This window comes from Morone saxatilis, unplaced genomic scaffold, assembly GCF_004916995.1.
Source record: "Morone saxatilis isolate NCDOM2014 unplaced genomic scaffold, NCSU_SB_2.0 Contig17, whole genome shotgun sequence".
Taxonomy (NCBI): Eukaryota; Metazoa; Chordata; class Actinopteri; family Moronidae; genus Morone; species Morone saxatilis.
In genome coordinates, this window is record NW_023339729.1 from 26,791,645 (window position 1) to 26,812,676 (window position 21,032).

General features: G+C 40.8%; 1 protein-coding gene across 1 annotated transcript in view; it reads left to right on the forward strand.

The window, feature by feature from the left end:
- The window catches only part of cacna1ab (calcium channel, voltage-dependent, P/Q type, alpha 1A subunit, b), a gene marked incomplete in the record, with an annotated part of 92,837 nt that overhangs the window by 36,465 nt on the left and 35,340 nt on the right, over positions 1 to 21,032 (forward strand). The window contains 14 exon segments of the mRNA XM_035660836.1: positions 609 to 916; positions 1,470 to 1,602; positions 1,817 to 1,946; positions 3,040 to 3,099; positions 3,428 to 3,538; positions 9,492 to 9,499; positions 12,585 to 12,684; positions 13,093 to 13,253; positions 13,679 to 13,816; positions 13,966 to 14,167; positions 14,290 to 14,454; positions 15,684 to 15,794; positions 16,162 to 16,245; positions 20,028 to 20,030. Of these exon segments, the coding sequence (XP_035516729.1) occupies positions 609 to 916; positions 1,470 to 1,602; positions 1,817 to 1,946; positions 3,040 to 3,099; positions 3,428 to 3,538; positions 9,492 to 9,499; positions 12,585 to 12,684; positions 13,093 to 13,253; positions 13,679 to 13,816; positions 13,966 to 14,167; positions 14,290 to 14,454; positions 15,684 to 15,794; positions 16,162 to 16,245; positions 20,028 to 20,030 (1,714 nt within the window).

Genomic DNA, 21,032 nt, shown 5'->3' on the forward strand with positions numbered 1-21,032 from the left:
TTGTGTAGTCAAGTTGTTTTATCTACTTATAATCACACTTCCCAACATGGATTTATGTACTCATTGCTTGCAGTCTTCCTCAACCTGATAACGTGGAAATGAGGAAGGGTGTTGCAGAGCACATTTAAAAAAATGCCAAACTAGTTGAGAATCATCAAAAAAATACACAAAGTCAGTTTATGACACATTAAATTTTGTATACTACATATATTGTAGTGCCTAAAGCTAATTTTCCTTCCCAATGTCTCACACGAGTCAAATAAGGCCATTAAGAGGCTGATATCGTGTTGTCTTATCCCAATATGACTCCAAATGAAATACTATTTCTGTTGTTAATTGTTGGGTTATTGGGTAAAGGGTGTATAGCATATTTTAATTTCCAGTTTGTGACAGGTGATCCAAAAATGTCAGATCCTCTATGTCTATCTGTGTGAACTAATTAATAGTTGGTTCTAACAGTATGGGAGATGGTGCACATCTTGTGACATATGGTTCTACATAGGGTGTTTTTGAAAAGATAGTCCTTCCATCACCTAATCCTCTCCATCCTCACCCTTATTCCTTTTTTCTCTCCATCCCTTCTCCTTCCTGCCCCCCTCCTTCGTCAGGGAGCACCACAGCACCTGTCCCAGCCTCTCCACCACACGACCCATTCAGCAGTACAACGAGGACCTGGACAACTTCCGTAATAACAGCAAGCTGGCCAGTGCCCATGAGCACCCATACGCCCTCCCACCGGATCACCCCAACCACCCTGACCACGTCAACAACTTGCTGAACTGCCGCGACGCCGACACCCACACCCTGCTCCACAGCATGGACAGTCTAATCCTGACCAGCATGGCCAAACCTGAGTACACAAAGATAGACATGCCTCCTGTCTACCCCTATCCCTCCACCAATGCCATCCTGCAAGGTGAGCATCTGGGGGGATCAGTCGTGTACCTGAGGGTATAAGTAGTTATATGGCCTATGAAGGTGTGTCACAAATCCCCTGATGCTGCAGAGACAAAGATGTCCTAAGTATCATTTAAGCTACAAAAGTACTGGATCCACATATTTTGTTAGACTCATACCTAACTAATAACTCAATGCCTCCAGTAACACAGGCTTTCCATTAAACATTTGTAGTCCTCAGGAACAATCTGATACAAGGTTAGTGTCACTTGAGTAATTTCATCACTTGACAAAGCTAATCTAGGGGCCCAGCAGACATTATACAACTCTTTTCACACCCTAAGTAGTTCACCCCATGAAAAGCAATTTAACTTTAACATGTAAAACCAGTGGCATTACCCTTTTTTAAAAACATTTACTGGCTAACACTGTTGTAACTCATTCAGTTCTGTTCTTGAAACAGTGCTTTCAGATGTGTTTCATGGGTTTACTGTCTTCCACCGTTGAAGCTGACCTCTTTCTGTCTGTCTGTCCATTCTTCTTCCTCTATTTTCTCTCTTTGTTTCGCTCAGTGAACAAGAATGCCAACACCGACCAGAAGAAGAGTGAGGAGAAAAAGGAGGAGGAGGATGAGGAAGGAGATGAAGATGGCCCCAAACCCATGCCTCCATACAGTTCCTGCTTTATACTGTCCACCACCAACCCGTGAGTATTTATGTGTGTGTGTGTGTGTGTGTGTGTGTGTAGTTGTGTGTGTGAAAACCTTGGTCAAACACTGTGAAACATTCTACTATGTCCTTGACATAGAAACGTTATTCAATATGAACATTTTTCTCTCTGGGCCCAGAAATGTTTAAACAGTTTGTTTTGTGTGCTTTTTTTGTGTCAACATGTGTATGCGTCTGTGTGTTTGCACCAGGTTTCGGAAGTGCTGTCACTACATCCTGACTCTGAAGTATTTTGAGTTCAGCATCCTGTCTGTCATCGCTATGAGCAGCATCGCCCTCGCTGCAGAGGACCCTGTCTGGCCTGACTCACCACAAAATAATGTGAGACATCGCTCTGTCTGTGTCTTTCTGTCCACCTGTAAATGTGTGCGCATCTCCATAATTTTGAAAATAAAATATTTTCAAGGATATAAAGATGGGCAGAATCTTCCAAAGTGAGGAAACTTTAGCCGAGTTTCACTAGTACGGAGGTTGGTTTAGTATTAGGCCTTAATAAGAGTTAATAATGGTGATAATGACTTTTTTTTTTAATCTAGCATCAGGACTATTAGTGTAGTTGTTGACCGACATATCTAAACATTTTCAGGATATAATAATTAATAAAAATAAGTGCTGAAACTGCCATTATATGTTGTATAAGTTAGGGTTAGGATTATAAAAGTATAACAGCACCGCTTCAGACATATTTTAACATATATTTTTAAGAGAACATATCTTTTAGCAGTCTAATTTTCACAGTTTTTTTTTATAGCATCACAGATGGCATCATTTGACAGGTCTTCGGCTTCATGCTGGATGATGTATGAAAACCAGCTGTCTGGGTCAAATTCTGAGCAAACTTAGCAAGAAAAATGTTTTTGGATAAGATGTAAATGCAATCAGCATTGCACAGGAAAGCAAGTTTTCTAAGTGAACAGTTCTCAGGTCACCACTTACTGTCATTTTTAGCATGAAACCTTTTATGCTGTAAAGCGTGCTGGACATGCTGGCTCAACTGAACTGGCTAGTTCATCTGATTATTTCAAACAAACCAGAAACAGTCATGTGTTAATATCAGTCAGGGATCACAAGAAACATGTACAGTCACTTGAAAAAGTTGTGTATTATTACAATAAATATAGCTAAAGGGTAGAACACATAATTTTACCCAGAATTAAATAAACAAAGCAGAAAATGAATGTTTTTTTAAAAGACAAGGGTGAGTAAATTATTATTAGATGTGGCAGTTTGAAAATAGAAAACAGGATTAAGATTAGAATTAGGATTAGGCTCTGGTTGGTGTCTGATTTTTGTGCCTTTGTTAATCTCTCCTGCCCTGTTTTTCAGATTTTTCCCCCACTGATTCATCTTTTTGCTTCTCTCTCCTTCTTTCTAATATGATAATTATATCTCATGGTGTTGTGTTGCTCTGCAGGTGCTGCGTTATTTTGACTACGTTTTCACAGGCGTCTTCACGTTTGAAATGTTGATCAAGGTAACAAAGTATCACTGTGTGTGTGTGTGTGTATGTGTGTGAGAGAGAGAAAGCGTGTGTGTAATTTGTTAACACCTTTGTTTTTGCGTTATTGTATAATTCAGTTTTTTTGTTTATGTCTATCTCTTTTTGTGCAAACTGTTGTGTGTGTGTGTTAATATTGATGTTTGTGGTTGTGTTCTTATGAGTGCATTTTGTGTATTTCCGCTGTTTGCCCTTGCAAATGCGCTGATTGTGAGTAAGTCTGTTGTTTAAGATACTGTGTGTGTGTGTGTGTGTGTGTATATGTATGTTAATGTATGTACTGAGCGTGCTCCGTGTCTTCCAGATGGTGGTGCTGGGCTTGTTTCTCCACCAGGGCTCCTACTTCCGCGACTTGTGGAACATTCTGGACTTTATAGTGGTTAGTGGTGCTCTGGTGGCCTTCGCCTTCACGTAAGTGTCCCCTCCACCCTCCTCTTCATCATCTCCACCCCCACCCACACACACACACATTCCTCCATCCGCAGAAAGACCCTTGTCGCCCAGCCTTGTACGTCCGATACACCAGGCAATGCTGATCTTTCTCTCCTATTTTCTCAGCCTGCTGTACTTCAGAATTCATCACCTCCAGTCCTTGTCCTTGTATTATGTACTCTTTCTGTCTTTCTCTCACTCTGTCCCTGTTTCTCCTTTAATCTGTCTTTTTCTCTATCGCCTTTATGTGTTTAAACTCCTTTTCTCATACAATTCTTTCTCACATTTTCCCTTGTTCTTCTTAACCCTTTTCTGCTCTCTGTCTCTGTTCTAGCCTTTTCTTTGTTTGTTGTCTTGTATCTCTCTTGGTCCTTTTTTTCTTCCTCAAACTTTTTTCTGTAGTCTTGTCATTGTCTCTTTATCCCCCTCCCTCCTGCAGTCTACCCTTTCTCCATTTACATCTCTATTTCATCATTGGTCATCATCACACGTGGTATCGTATCAGCAGGTCTTTCTCTACGTTTCATCGCCACCTTCATCTTGATAACCACCCGTAATCCTTAACTAAATTCTTTCCTTGTTCTGGATGATCATCACCAATCCCTGACCTACACTCTAAAAAGGAAAAGCTCTCATCATAACATTTAGCTTTTTCTCAATGCTGCAATCTTTGGAGAACCTCAGTTGGTACCCTGTGGTACTCCTTCGAAACGATTAGCACAGTAGTTTCACAAACATCATAACTTTTTGGATAGTTCTTCCGAGAGAGGAACCCTAAAAGTGCTGAAAGTGAAATAATTTTTTTAGAGTGTAGTTACACTGTCTTCACCCACCTTTCAACCCCCACACACCCCTAACCTTGCCTGAAACAATCACCTCAAAACCTAACCCCTAACCCAACGTCATTCCCCTTTACTGACCTAATACAATATAAAGCACCACCTGCTCCTTCTCAACATTTTCTTTTCCCAATCTTCCTTGCTCCTGTTCCCTTGTGTCCCTTACTTGCCAATCCATGCCGCTCTGATATTTCCACCAACCAGGCCGTGAGTCATCCCTTCCTCTTTTCTTGCATCTAAAGCCCTGACTTTGATCCCTCAAATCTTTGCTTACCAACACTCCCTCCAGACCCTTCACAGCTTTGGTTCCTGCTGATGCCTTCACCTTCTTCCAGATACATTTCAAATCCTTCTTTCGTAACAGCCCCTCCTTCTTCCTATCATTACATTTTGCCCTCTACCCCATTTCCCTACCTCAACCCCCTAACACCCCTCTTATTTCTAACATACAGCAAAGAGAGAACAAAGGAATATTGACTTCACTTTTAGTGCTCACAGTCAGCCTCTCCAAACCACCTTTATGCTTCATAAAACAGAAAGGAGAGTTTTACTTGTTTCTATTTTGGCTACATTTTGTTAACTTGCTCCAACTCCAAGTTGTTCATGCAATATTTATAACTCACAGTCAGTCCCATTCTTCCTGCCAGAACACCTATATCTTCGTAAAACCGTAAGATACTTTAAAAAAAAAAAAGAGTAAAGATCTTCAGATCTACTTTTTCTTCTTTCCACGTGACTTCAGGTTATTTCTTTCCCAAAGCTAATTTGTGCATTATAGACCCTCTTGACTGATCACCAAGAAAAATGGTTTGTAGTATTATTAGAATGATGAATGCAAACTGAGCTAATTTTCCTACTTTAACATAAACATGCTAATATTTAGCAGGTATATGCTATTCCTGATCCATAATCGTAGTTTAGCCTGTTAGCATGCTAACATTGAATTTGTGTGCTGTTTGTTAGGAACAAGTGTCACCCATTGCTCCCTAGCTTGCAGCTATCCCCACCCAACCCCAGCCTCTACCCTTGTCTGAACATAAACCCTACAGTCAGTAATTAACCCTCCAAACTCCACCACGCACACACCTTTCAACCCCACCTCTCCAACAGCCATTAAAGCCAACATCCTGCCTCCCTCCTCTTCATCCTCCCCCCGTCCTCCGGGCTGAAGGTCCCTGTCGGTCAGTCCGTGGGGGTGAGGGCACCCCAGACACCTTTAACCCTTTAAGTGCCCAGGTTATCTGTTCGCCACGAGAAGGAACACCAGCAGGGCTCATCGCCTCGCCCCCCCTCTTCCTCTTTCACCCACACAAACTCTGCCACAAACACACATACTCACCCGTCGTTAACGTACCCGGAGGCTCAGGTATTTAACTCTCCTTCCTCTGCACGACCCGGGGAAGTCAGACTGAACGTGGGAGGGAAGGAGGGAGGCATGCTGGGGCAGAGTGTGGTGGGTGGAATGATTTGCTATTAGGCTGAGGTACTATACAGATAAATACATATGAATTAAATATGTATGATATATGCAACTGGAGAGACTGAATGTGTATTTCTGTGTGTAAAAAAACAGAAGAGTGAGTGGGAGAGAAAGAAAGAAGCTTGTGTGTGCATCCTCCTCAGCTCTGTGGATGCCCAGTGCATGACTGCCTTTGTGACTGCATGAACCTGAACACAACCTGTGATGCAATAGTCGGCATCATTCAGAACTATGTTAAAGATGTTCAGAGTCAGTCACAGGCAAAGAATGTGATCCATGCGCTTTGGATCTTAGAGCTAATAGCTACTGTCAAAGTGTGTTCAGATTGAATGCTAAGCAAATTCTAGAGGTGGCGCCATTGCATAATAAATCAATGGAAATACATCAGTGACACAAAGATGCAGATTTGCTTGAGTTGGCATGAACTGATGTCAAGAGGCCCAAGTTGAAATTTTTTTGGTGTTACTCATTTTTTTTCTTACTGCCAACATTTTCCATGAAAAGACCAAAACAAATAATGTGTTATTCCATCTCTCAATATTTTCTGATATACCCTGACTTAGATACTTGAACAAGCCTGTTTGTTTCTACTTGAGATAAGATATCTTTCAAAATGTGTCACAAATGTAATTTTCTGAAAACAAGGTGGGCACTGTAGTTTTTAAAAAACAGGAGTAAATTTGCAGAAAAATGAAAATACATCTGGTGAGCAAATTAGCTTTTACAGCAGGAGAACAGTGAGACTTGACTCAAAATAAACTATAGTGCCTATGTTCTTTGTAATGAAGTAACATGTCACCTAGTGCAGTTGTTGGTTTTGGTCTTTTCATTGGATTTCTTTCTTTTAAAATAAGGAAAATATAGAATATTGCTGTGCTTATCCTTTAACTTTAGCAACAACAAAAAAATCATGCTTATCCCAAAGTTGTTTGACTTCACATAAATGTACAGAGACAAGAAGAAAAAGGTAAGAAACTGTAGGAAAGTAACACAAATACCTTGAGTAACTTTTGAGATTAGTCAGGTGCACAATGCATATGTTGCTAGCAAGGGACAGCCAGACTATGTCCAGTAGTACTACAAAGACCTACGGAAGCATTAAAATTTATGCAGCATGACCCCTGTCACTTGCTTGTCACTGTCACCAAGGCAGCCCTAGTGCAATTAGAGTACTGGAACAAATTAAACCATTTTTAGCTTTCAATCCCTTTATTTTCTCACATTGCGGGTTCATCTCTTTTGCTACCTCCCAAAATGTGTTGAAAAACAATTCACTTGCATGTCATATAAAATGAATAGAGGCAGACATCTCACACCAATGACTTCATTTCGCACTCAGTCTGAACACACAACATCTCTGTTTAATAGCAAATGTAAGTTAGTCCTGTTTTGAATGTCACTGTCACTATGTGTTCACACTGCCAGCAACTGGAAACCTCAGCCAGTGTTAAGAATGGTTGACTTGTTTCCCTGATAATAAGAAAAGAAACCTTGTCAAACAGAACCATGTATCATCATTTGGTATATGTCTACATAAGAATAAGCAAACTCATATCAGCAACTGGACATTTAAGGGATGTGGTTGCTAGCAGTCTGTATGCAGAGTGAACAGTGTTCAAGAAAACCGACAGCAGCAGAAGTAAATCAAGCAGCAAGCAGGATGGGGAAGGTGCACATACAAGTTTTTTAATGCAAAGCTTTCAAGAGACAGGTGGTATGGATTTAAAGTGATATAATACTTTGGTTAAACATTTCACACTTGTGTCGAAGTGTTGAGTGGTGAACCTTCACTATTATTATAAACAGTGTCAGGTCTACCGATAGCACAAGTAACTGCAAACAAAGTTTAAAGGTAAAGTTTTACCTGAACATGATAACATAGAGTAGAATTACAAATTAAAAGCATCAAAGCTGCACCAGTCACAGGATCCTGGAAAGACAAATTATGAAGGTAGACGGATCACAAACTCCATAAATTTGCAGCAAAAACTGAAACTGTTCAATCAAAGTTAAATATCACTTTGGCTAAAATGCCAAGCAGCAACTGCACACAACAACAACAAGGTTGAAAATCACTCCACTGCTGCACCCTCCACAGCTTGACTCCTCGCTGAAATCAGGATTCCTCCTCCCCTCCTTCAATGGTCCCCTTCCCTTCTCCTCTGCCATACCCTCCCTCGTTTTCTTACTTTCTTAATCACCCTTTCCGCTACCTTTTAGGATGCTCTCCCACCATTCACCTCTTCTCTTCACGCTTTCTCCCTCTCCACCATCTCTCCCACTTTGCCTCCTCGCTCCAACCATCTGCTCCAGGGCTGAGCTACAGTACAGTTTTGCTTAAGGGGCGAAGGTTTCACACACACCTATGAAATTTCACTTTGACGCATGACATTGTTTCAAAGCAGGTACATCAGAGAACCATTGTACGGAGAGAAGTTTTAGCATGGTCAGAGTGCAATGGTTTTTTATGGGTTTCAAACACAACAATTGCGCTTCTGGCACCCTTCATCCTCCAAATAAATGCTGAATGAAACACTGGCCAAGAACTGCATGCAGTCGCAGTACTCTGTGAGAATGTATTTTCTTTCTATTGATGGTGTGTGTGTATGGGACAATACACACAAATCCTGGTTTCTTGAGTCCCCACTCATGATGGATGTCCTGAGTGTAATGCCTAACATGTCAAGAAAACCTGGAACCAACCTTTTTTCTCCCCCTGTGCAGATGTGCATGCAAAAGAACTTTGATAAAATCCCACTAGATGATTGCAGATCTAATGAGGGCAATTTGTGCTGTAGGCCTGGTCTAATTGATCATTATGGTGTGATAAGATAAGAATCGGTGTGAATGGATGCAGCAATCGAGTTTTCTCTTCCAACCGTGAAGGTAATTCTTCATAGAGCTGGTAGCACAGCAGGCCACAGCAGAAGACTGTCGGGAGGGAAGGAGGGTTTGCACACACAGAGTCTCAACCAGGGGCTATATTCACAGAAGTGCTCTTACTATAGATCTCAAGTTAACTGAGAATTATTGTTTTTTTTTTTTTAAAGATGATTGCTAAGTGCAGTTCAGATGCAATAAAATGTACATTCTTAAATGCTGTAGTGCGAGGAGAAGGATTTGTATTTCAGGTGATTTACTTAACTGTGATTTATTACCTATGTCTGCCTATTCTAATGGTATCAAAACTGAAAATTCTTGTATGAACCTTTTTGATAATGTTTACTAAACTAGTAATGTCAAACTAAAAACTTTGTAAACTTGTGTTTCCAGAGCACATTAATCACTGGTAACACTGGCACTGCTGCAACATTTACCAATGTTGGGGCCAACATGTTAGTCCCTTGGAATCAGACATAGCAGTGTGGAAAACATAACGTCAAATCATTTCCAAAATATCTGCATTTTAGCTGCACCTTTTTCTTGTTAGCTTGTTGTGTACCATGAATAATTATACCATATGTAGAACTCACCTTATCTAAAAAACTAATTTAGGAGACAGGTTTGTAGATATCCCATCCAGTCGTCATGGAGACAAAAGAGGGGGTGGGAGGGGGTGGTGGAATGAGAGGGAGTGATGTGTGTATCTGAGTGTGTATACTGTATGTGTGTTAGAGGGTGGGGGGTTTCTAAGCAGATATTGCCATCTTGCTGTCCTTCCTTCTTTGTCTGTCTCTCATATGGATGTATTTTTTCCTGTTTCTTCCAAACCCCCTCTCTCTTGTCTTGTGTCCGTCTTTGTCGGTGTCTCTCTTTATCAATGTTTGTCTCTGTGTGTGTCTGTCTTTCTATGTGTTTTTCCCCTCTCCTCTCTTCCTTCGCTTCCTCCTCTTCTTCTATCTTTGTCTTTCTTTCTGTCGCTGTCACTGACTCTCGCTGTCTCCACCTTCGGTGAAACTCCACAGGAGCACCACCCGGTAAAGTTCTTTCTCTGTCCTCCTCCTTCTTCCTCCGCTCTGTCCCCTGATCTCCACCACCGGATCAAATTGGCTTCTCTCTCTTTCTTTCTTTGTTCTTCTGATCGTTCGTACTCATTCTCGCCGTTTCGTATGTTGTCTTATTCTTCACATACCACAGAAAACCATCCAAACACTGCAATAGTTTCATCGACGGGTTTGATTTAAAGGCTTTGATTTGATGCCCACAGGTTTTTTGGAAGTAACATGACTCCACTTTTGCAAATTATTAATTTAATAGTAAAAATTCCCTGATACAGTACATACATTTTTTTGAGAATTAGCATCAAAGTGATACTCCTCCCTTAGTCTGTCTTTTGGTTATCAAACAGTCCCCTGTAGACTTAAAAGGTGCCTGTAAATGGCTGTCGCCAGCTTCAATTCATAGTTCAAAGGATTACAAAAATTACAACAATTATTTTGCCACCGTCCATACTTCTGCTCAGTCTAAGGCTACTATACTGCTGGCATCCCAATCTTTATCCATGATGCTGTCAACCTTCAAAGCCTACAGTGAGTTTGCCTACCTCCTGCTTTTCCATTGCAGGAAAACTGGCTGTCTAGAGTCTCATTCTGACCAAAAATAGTGCTTCATTAAAAGATTGCAATGGGCTGCATCAGTGTGGGTGTGTTTCTACATGTACCAGTGAAAAGATGAAATACAATCCAGAAAGTTCCGTTAATCAGATCAGATGCCAAATAAACTGCAGAGCGGTTCATATTGTTACAGCTTTATATCAACTTGCCCAAGCTAATGTTACACATACATTACTGTAGATGAAAATTTGTCAGGCATGTTTAGGTCATGAATACTATACTATGAAGCAGCAATCATTTGAATCTCTATCTTGAGAATTGCTACGTAAACAGTGGAATTGTCTGTCACCTTGTAATCTATACCAAAATGTGCACTTTAGTCAGTTCAGTAAGTTAAGACACTCTACCAACATGTTCACTGTACCTTACATGTTATATGAGAATATAGGGACTGGAGCAGGAGCAGTTTGAGAGATTTCTGTGCACCTAAAAGCCTCCACTGTTGGTACCCACTGTAGACAACTGCTGTGCTCAATGAAGGAAGAAAGGACAGAAGCCTTTTACAGCCACCTTTTAGTCCTATAGGTGTTGAGTGTTTGATACTCAAAACATAGATTTTGGTGGAGTATCATCCTAATTTGCCCCCATTTTAGTCAAACATCTTTTAATAAGGGTGACAGAGTGCTAAAACAATGTATTATACATACTCACTCATCAATCGTGAGACTCAAAGAGCCGTTGCCCTTATCATTATGCTAGTGTGTGTGTGTGCGTGTATGTGTGAGTTCTTGTGTGTGCGTAGGGATGTTTTTAATTCCTAACACCTATGGCCTTACTGGGCTTTACTCTAATACTCTCAAGCTGCTCTGATAGAGAGACCTCAGTCCTACTCAACTTCAAAGGAGGAAGGCCTATTGATTATCGATTGAGTCTCACTCTCGCACACTCGCACACAGACACACACAAACCCCTATACGCATACACGTAAAACTTCAAGGCTCAGACTCAATCAATCAGCCTTGAATTGAATTGTCTTGCGTTTTCTGCCACGGGAACTGAGTTCATAGTTAAAGAGCGAGTCTTGATGGACGACCTCTCTTCTGCTCAGGCTTGGCAGGCGTCCAGGCGCCTCCTGCCTTGTGTTTTTGAAAATGGCCCATCCACTTACAGTAAAGATCAACTCGGCTATTTACTCCCTTGACACCCCAATTTTTCCTCACTGATATTGGTTTATGGGCATACAAATCACGAGCAGAATGTTCAGTTATGGGATTCGGGGAGCAAACAGGCGCATTAAAACACACGACCGAAGGAGTTTGTCTTTCGGCCCTAAATGGTTTCCTCCAGCCGCTCTCATGGCTCATTTGACGCTATTGATGCAGCGTGTTTGTTTGTGTTATGACATGTGATGTCGTGCTCTGCAAGCGACATCACATGTCCCCAAGAGTCTCACATAGCCTCCATTTCCTGCACTTGTCACCTTCGATTCAGGCTACAGTCCTGAACGAAGAAAGATCCAAAAATGTTTTCTGAAATCGGGATTTTAATGAAAGGAAGCTATGTGAAACCAATCGGAATCAGTTCATTTAGTGTTTCCAAATTCAGGATTATATCAACATAATCCTAGCCATGTAATAGTTAAAGTTCACGCTTCATGTGTCCACATGTAAAACTCCCATTTCTTCGAAGAACCGAACAGCGTGTCATTGAAAAAGAAAGAAAGAGGTTTGGCTGGGCACTCTGCCGGGAGATGCCTGTCGATATGGAATGAGTGAATGTCTATCGTATAATGGTCAAGATTATAATAAACAATGATGTTGATGCTTCTTGTCCATGAAACCAAACGGTCAGGCAACTGATCGCTTTCCCTCCCACTGGTTTCATGTTTGACGTGCATTTAAAGGTTTCTTTTGTCTGTAGAAGAAGAGACTCTAAAAGCTTTGATTGTCTGCACTGATATAATGTACTTTTTTATTCAAGAGAGCAAGTGTCATACCATATGTTGCTTTAACTTAGATTGTCTATGTAGAGGTTAAGATGTTTAAGATAAATTCAACTTCGAGGACATACCCCTCAACCCACCTCAGCTCTTTTTAAAAGCACTTAATGATAACAGCAGAGGGTGCAGTAAGAGCCCTTTGTGATTCTTCCATCCCTTCATTCCTATACTCTGCTGTAATCTGCTGACCTTGTTGTTGTTCTTTGGCTGAACTCTAGGGGGAGCAGCAAGGGTAAAGATATCAGTACGATCAAGTCCCTTCGTGTGCTAAGGGTGTTGCGTCCTCTGAAGACCATCAAACGGCTCCCCAAGTTAAAGGTAGGGGCTCAGAAGGTCTGTTGGTGCATCTCAGATCAGGGGCTGTATACATGAGGTTGAGTTTGACACAATTGGTGTTTCTTTTGGAACTGGTTTTTTTTATGAACTTATTTTTATGCGCATTCTGTAAGTATCGCGTTAGAACAGCTTGATGGAAAAAAAACATTTTAACACATGTAATCATAAGCCGAATACTAATATATCACCATCACTATCAAGATCATGTAGGGTTACATGGATGTTTTCAGAATAGTACAGCACTGACCGTTGACCTTTGCATTTAATATTTTGTGATATGTGAAGTCAAAGGTTAGTCTCTGTTTCCCTGTGTGTGTAGCCATACTGGTTAATCAGCCTTCAGATACAGCTGAAGTGTGTTTGTAAATGTCTCCATCTTTGATTTTCCAGGCTGTGTTTGACTGTGTGGTCAACTCTCTGAAGAATGTGCTGAACATCTTGATTGTCTACATGCTCTTCATGTTCATCTTCGCTGTGGTGGCCGTGCAGCTTTTCAAGGGTAGATTTTTCTACTGCACGGACGAATCCAAAGAGTTTGAGCGCGACTGCAGGTGGGAAACACAAACACACAGTGTGCAATACAAAACTCTGTTATTCAGTATGTGATTAGAGTAATTTGCAGTATTATTTTCAGTTAATACTATATTTGGGTATCATCTGTGTACTTTCAAAGTACTGAAACTGCTGCTCATTTAGTGCCACAGATATTGTGCTGTATAGTGATGTGCTGTATGGAAAATGAACTGGATGGATGCATTTGAACTTTAGTTAATGGGAAAAAAATAAGTCACTTAGTCCATTGGCCAGTTGTATTAGTTGTGCCAATGCTGCCACCTAGTGGGGTTTAGATAGATGATTGAAATGATGGGCGTCTTGGAATCCTGGTGCTTTTCTGCACATCCATTTCAGGATGTTTTTACTGACTGATACTTCCTTTGTGTTTTCATTATAAAGCCTGTCCTTCGTGTTTTTACAGGGGCGAGTACTTGGTGTATGATAGAGATGAGGTTAAAGCCCAGAAGCGGGAGTGGAAGAAGTACGATTTCCACTACGACAACGTGGCTTGGGCCCTGCTCACCCTCTTCACTGTCTCAACTGGAGAGGGGTGGCCGCAGTGAGTGGAATACACTCACATACACACACACACACACACACACGCACACACACACAGAATCTAAAAACACACACAGTAGAATGCATACATTTAAGTTGTTGTGGGAACTTACTTTTATTTTCTATTTCAATTCTCTCTTCCTCTCGCAGGGTGTTAAAGCACTCAGTGGACTCCACCTATGAGAATCAGGGCCCTAGCCCAGGTTACAGGATGGAAATGTCCATCTTTTACGTGGTGTACTTCGTTGTCTTCCCCTTCTTCTTCGTAAACATCTTTGTGGCTCTTATCATCATCACCTTCCAGGAACAGGGGGATAAGATGATGGAGGACTATAGTTTAGAAAAGAATGAGGTGAGGAGAATTGTCAGAATTTTCCGATGTCTCGTTTTTAGGATATCTTTTGAAAATTTCTTAAAGAGAACAGACGAATGTAACTCTAACTATCTCTCCTATTCTTTCTTTTCCTCCCACAGAGAGCTTGTATAGATTTTGCCATCAACGCCAGGCCTCTGACTCGCCACATGCCGAAGAATAAACTGAGCTTCCAGTATCGCATGTGGCAGTTTGTGGTGTCTCCGCCCTTCGAGTACAGCATCATGGCTCTGATTGCGCTCAACACCATCGTCCTTATGATGAAGGTACGAGTCTGTTACTCAGTATGGACTGTCTAACAATGTCTTCTGTGATGCTTTCTTGATTAAATGCTGATATTAACAATGGTATTTGATTATTTATCAGTATTTTTTACTGTGTACAACTCTGCAGCACATACGTATTTTGTAGCAACACAAACATATTCCACAGTAGGTGTGATCACAGGAAAAACATTTAACACCACCACTGTAAAGAAATTCTTTTGACCCTTAATGAAGTGCATTTACACAAATCCTTCTGCAAAACAAAGATATTCAGTTTTATATAGTGCCATTACAGTTTGGTCTCCAAGAACTGAACACCTTAATAAAGCTGCATTAATCAACATTTTTATATTAACAACGTATCAAAAACCAAATAACCTTCAGCTCATTGTTTTGCTCACCAACCCGGTTTTCAGTAAAAACATGCTCTTATAAACCCACTGTTTGCTCCCTGTACAGCACCAAATGGCCGACAGTTAGTGACTACCTGGTGAACATAGTGGACCATTTAGCAAGAGCCAAATATTTCCCTCAGGACTTGGTTACCAAAAGAGATAAAAGGAGGACTTACATTCATCTGGTCATCAGAACCACGACTCAAAACTATGATGTGAGAAGTAGCTGGGTAAATAGATACATAGTGTTTGCTAACACTTTAGCCATATCAACTTCAAGAGGCCAAGAATAAAATATAAATATAAAATATCTTTACCCAATCAAATGCCTGATCTGGTAGAGTAGAAACCCTGTATTTAGCTGCTTCCTGGTGATGATTTACCAAATGTTCATTGTCAAAACCAACGCCTCTTTTGGACTCTGTTGACCATGAGCTTTCCATGACATTAGCAAGGATGCATTCTCTGTTCAGATCTGAAAGGATACGACTGGATAAGGTGATCACAAAACAAACTCAGTACTAACAGAGATACAAACCCAACTGGTTTAGTTCTATGATGAGTTACACACTGCTCATAAACCAAGCTTCCTATCTGTACTGAGAACGAGGTCTGCTGCTCAACTAGAACTCTGTAACTTTCTGCGTCAGATGGTTTGTTACACAGAACCATTGTGGTGCGGACACAAGCACATAGCTTGAAGCCTGGCAGGATGGATTGTTGCGTGAACCTCGCAAAGTCCAGCTGCTTTGCAAGGTTAGGAACTCTTTGAACACTTTTTGCTTTAGCGTTTACTGTTCTAATTTCTTGTCCATCTTTTTTTTGTGTTTGTAGTTTGATGGTGCATCGCCAACATACGATGAAGTCCTGAAGAACCTCAACATCGTGTTTACCACCTTCTTCTTCATGGAGTCAGTCCTCAAGATCATCGCTTTCGGCCCTCTGGTAAGGCTGAAAGCCACAAGCATAAGAACATGCTGTACCTACACGCATATTCCTTATCTAGGTTGACCCAGTCTATATGCTTCAGTGTTTCATCCTATTATTCATTTATAAAGCGGGTTATTTTGGTAGACAGATCTAGAGCATATTCTTCCTGTTCCTGAAAAACCCAGAGCACACCGTGTTGCACAGCAGTCACGCTATCAGCCTCTTTTCAGCCTGTTTCCACGGTAACAACACCACCATTGGCCAGGGGGGCGCGTCCCTTTACTGCCCCCTGGCTGCAGTTGTGGGAGCATGCGATTGGCTATCATTAGCATCTCTCTGTCTTCTCATTGGTCATCTCTCACTTTTCTCTCTTTCCCAACAGAATTACTTCAGAGATGCCTGGAACATTTTTGATTTTGTCTCCGTCCTTGGAAGCATCACTGACATATTAGTGACAGAGCTAGGGGTAAGTGCTGTGGATGGTTTTTGGACGAAATGACTCTTGCTTGCTTGGTTGTAGCTGAGCACTATTTATGATCTGTCACATGGAACTGGTTCAGTGAAATTTAAAGAAAAATCTAAACGAGATAGATCTTGGTTTTATTTTTCTTCTCTTTGTTTATTCCTTATATGACTTACTTGTAGAAGCCTAGGGACAAACATTAACATTATTTCACAAGCAAAACATTGTCAATGCTAAGGTTCAAGCAAGATAATAACTGCACATAAGAAAGACACAATCACAGATTCCATAAATATGTTTTTATACCCCCTAAAACCATCCAGTTAAGGTGCCAAAGCAGATTAATAATAGTTTTTGACTGTTTTTTTTCTTCAGTCAGTTAGTTGAGACCCAAGAACAAGAATCTATAACACCATGTAGACACACACAGTGGGGGGACAGAAAGAGAAGAAACAGTTAGCTTGACTCTGTCCAAAGATAACAAAATCCACCTAATGTCCTGGCCAAGAAATATACAAATCACAATGTGACGTTTTTAGACTTTGGATCAAACATAGAAGATATAAGGTGATAATTAGTGAGCTTCAGAGCGGATTTTGTCACCTTTGAACACCGTCTTTTCATGGGGTATGATCTACTAAAATGTATGCACCTGTCTGTCAGACTGTAAATGGAACAGGCTCATGCTAAAGAGACTAACAAATACCTTGGTGTGTGTCTACAGTATATGCTGCGTGTGCATTATTATATGAAATGTTTAATTCTAAAATCCATTCAGAATACAACTCTTTGATACTATTTATCTGGTACTTGGTGAAAATATTGTCATAAAATCAAAGTTCTCTTTGTGGAGCGAAACCAGTCACACAACTTGATTGCTCAGCCCTGGATTGGTGTGCAGCATTCCTTCAACCCCAAAGGTCAAGTCCACATTATCTGCATTCAAATTACAGCCCGTGTAGTTAGTGCAAGTGAAGAAGTTAGTTTGATTTTGAGGGTGAAATGTACCAGATTGTGCCTTTAATTATGAACTGTGACGTATTTTCATGTTTATATCACTGTTAACTGTGATTTTGTTTGTATGTCTATAAGCATGTCTGTGTTTTATTCTATACATATGAGCTTAATATTATTATAAATATAAGACTCAATATTTATGGAATTCACTGGCAATTTCAGCCCCTCCCTGTTGTCCAGCAACTGTATATTTTTTACTTTACATCAAACAGCGATTTAAATTTGCATTTGAGTTTCAGTTATAAACTAAAACCTCTCTGACTTGTACTGAAGTCTCTTTCACACTGACTACATTAGCAGTAAGTGTTCTAATTATTGCAAATCAACTATCTGTTCAGATGATTGAAGACACCCTTAATTTACATCTTGGCTGTCAACAGTGAACTGATCAAGTCAGGCACCTGATTGATTCTCTGTCAGCTTGTGCCAGCTATACTGCAGGCTGAGCACAGCTGATCTTTGCACAAGCTAACTCAGCAAGTAAAATCTAGTGTTGGCTAGTAATCACATGTTGATGGTTGCTTGGTTGCATAGTTACCTTGTAGACAAAGCCAAGAACCAGCTGTTTGTTCAGGTTAACTAAGGTGGCTGTGTTTTGTATTAGCTCTGAAGATTCTGCACACAAGAGTAAAGCCAAGGTTTGGCCTCTGTAATTGCAAATGCTTAAATACAGACAACAGACTACAACAAGTTTTTAACTGGTTATGAAACAGTCTCAGTTTAACACTGATGCCTTTATATGTCAGTAGACACAAAACAAAATGAAAGTTCCTTATAGCCACCTTAACGTAGCAACATTAGATTACTTCGCATTATGTAGGGCAACCAGAACCTCTTCGTGGACCAGTTTGAAACAAGTTTCTTACTATCCAATGCTAAAGATGACCAAATAAGAGAGCACTAAATATTTTTTTCTAATCCAGCTGACATCAAAGAGGGGCTGAACACACTGTATCTGAAATCACTCACTAACTGTTGTTGTTGACCTGAAGTTGTGTTTCACTGCCTTTTTAATGACACCCATAATGATTCCGTCTTCCTCTTCTATCTCTTTACATGCTTTCTTTAAACCTCTCTACTTTGTTGGCGCCCTACGCCCCTCCCACTCCCTCCTCCTCTGATAAAATCCATCCAATCAAAATGCACTATGAAATCCTTCATCGTGTTCTCCATCCGTGCTGCGCCATGACATGTGGTGGTGGTGCTGTGATGATGATGATGATGATAATGATGGTGATGGTGTGCGTTTCGCCCCATGCCCCTGGCCAATAAAACACACGACCAACCCCCCCCACCCCCCAAAAAAATGTCTCTCACCCACTCACAATGTACTGCAACTTACCAAAAAAAACAAAAAAACTCCCTCCCCATTCATCTTTCTACATCTTCGCACATGTAGAATCTGGTTGGTTTGTAATTTATCTCTCAAAGCTTTATGCTGCATCCTCATTGGTCATGCATAACCCCCGAACCATTCCCTACCCGCAGTCACACGCTCCCCCATGACCAGTCTTAACCCTTGACCCCAGTGCATGCGCTTCCTGGATGATGATGACCTTTTAAACTCTTTGTACTTGATGACATAAAGAGGTTCATTATAAATGTAATCCATTTTTACATAACAGAACACATACTGAGATGTATCTTCAATTCCCTAGAAAAAGTTTCAAAATAAAGTTTTGCACATGTAGGAACAATCTCAAGCTCAATCTGTACTCCATGCAAGAAAAAGCTTCCTGGTCACAGAAATGAATTCATCCCTTTAGAAGTCTCCAGCATTTCACTCATTTTCCCACCAGGTGGATTGGTGATAAAGTTTATATGCATACCTGTTATACAGGCTGCTGGCAACAGTTTTGTGCATCAAATCAGGTATACTGGGATCAGTTCAGCATGTAGTTAACTCATTGATGCTGTTGCCATCTTTCAGATATTTTTTTTACTCACAGTATCTGTGCTGGGATAGTGCCAATCCTCTCAAAGATCACATTTAATCAACAAGTTAAAAACGTAGTATAAAGGTACGGATATTAGAGTTATCATGTCAGCAGGTTGTATATACCAGTACTTGATCATTTACAAACACAATCTGAAGCAAATTGAAAAAAAAAAGATTCTCACACTGTTAGTGCAAATAAATAAGTGAATGTGTGAATCAGTTTACGCTCTGCTCGGCCCCACCTCCCCCTGTACTGGTCTGCATGTAGGCCAGTTCTTTCCTCAGAAAGTATGCTGCCATGCCTGCACCAAAGCTGCTCGCTAGTCCCACCTCCCCCCTCCTCCTCTCCCTCTTCATGCTCCTCTTCCTGCCTTGCCTGTCAGCCACACAATGCCAGGGCCTCACCAGGGAGTTTGGCTGTTGTACGTTAAATTATTCTCTCTGTGACACTGTAATGAACCACCAAAAAAATCTGCAGTTCATTGGGCTGAATCCATGTCATCACAACCACAGCCTTAGTGTTTAAAGGCATTTTTACACTTGGTTATTTAATTACAAATTCAGTTGGGCCAGATTTTAAAACCAGTAAATGTAGATGGGCCAAACATTTTTAGCAGCCTATTTAAAACCTTTTCTTTTTTTTTTTACTTTTGGTAATTCGGCTCAGGCCATAAGATGCAATCATACTCTGCACTTTAGCATTCCCTCTCCTGCGAGCCCTCAGGAAAGTTTCCAAAAATTGTTCTCAATGTGGTGCCTCTGAATATTATGTTCTTTAACTACCGTTAACACTTATTATAAATTCAACACAATGGTTTGGTGTTTGGAGATGGTGGAAAAAGGACTTTCCCTGTCCAGGCAGGGTTAAACTTTTACCTTTCCTATTTTCAATCAAGCCCTTCCCTACTTGTGACTGTCAGTAGCTAGAAGTTTTGAAAAGCTACGAAGCGTGGTTGAAAATCGCATGAGAAAATGTTGATTTATGAAAGATGCGCAGTGTCGCTACTTCATTACATATCCTGCCTGATTGGTACTGTGGATGTGCATCTCTCAACAGAGATGAGAAGGAAGCGAGAATGGCTCATTCTGCGTTATAGCTACTTAATAATTTATATATGCTGGGTCAACTTGGTGGTTGCTTCTGGTCTGCCAGGTCTAGATACTTGAGTCTGGGCCCAAGTTTGTTTCTTCAGTCGTCTAGCAGAGTGAGTGAATTGTTTTTAAACACAAGTCACGCCAAACCATGGATAGAAGTGTCCTCAGCAACACTATTTGTCACCCCAGTTAAGCCTTTAGCAGTTTTGTAATAATCAAGAATAGTTTTCCCCCCCCCCCCCCCCTTCAAATGAAAAAAAAAAAAACTATGAAAACCAGTCAGTGGGTGTGTGACGTGGCACAATCCAGCAGACCCTCCAAACAAGGCACATAGTAATAATTCATGTGCTTTTTGACCATTTGTGTAATATTTCCTTTTCTCCAAAAGATCCCTATTGCACCCAATGAGGGAGTAGATTAATCTGTCACGTAGACCTGTAACATTGTCCATGGACAAGCATGCTCGAAGCAAACACTGTTTTGTGGCAAACCTGAGACCAGTTTTCTGGGCTCCATAACAACACTTTTTTCAACATACCAGACTCTCCGGGCCGTGAAAAGCTTCAACCCAAGTGTGAAAACGCACCAAATTTATTTCTCACACAATGGCTGCTGTTCTCTGGAGATGAGACGCCAGATTTTGAAAAGAAAAACTCCATCGTAAATTGAAAGAGTTAGGTGTCACAGACAAACTTAAGCCACACTCTTTGGGCTAGAAAATGTGTATGTGTGTGTGTGT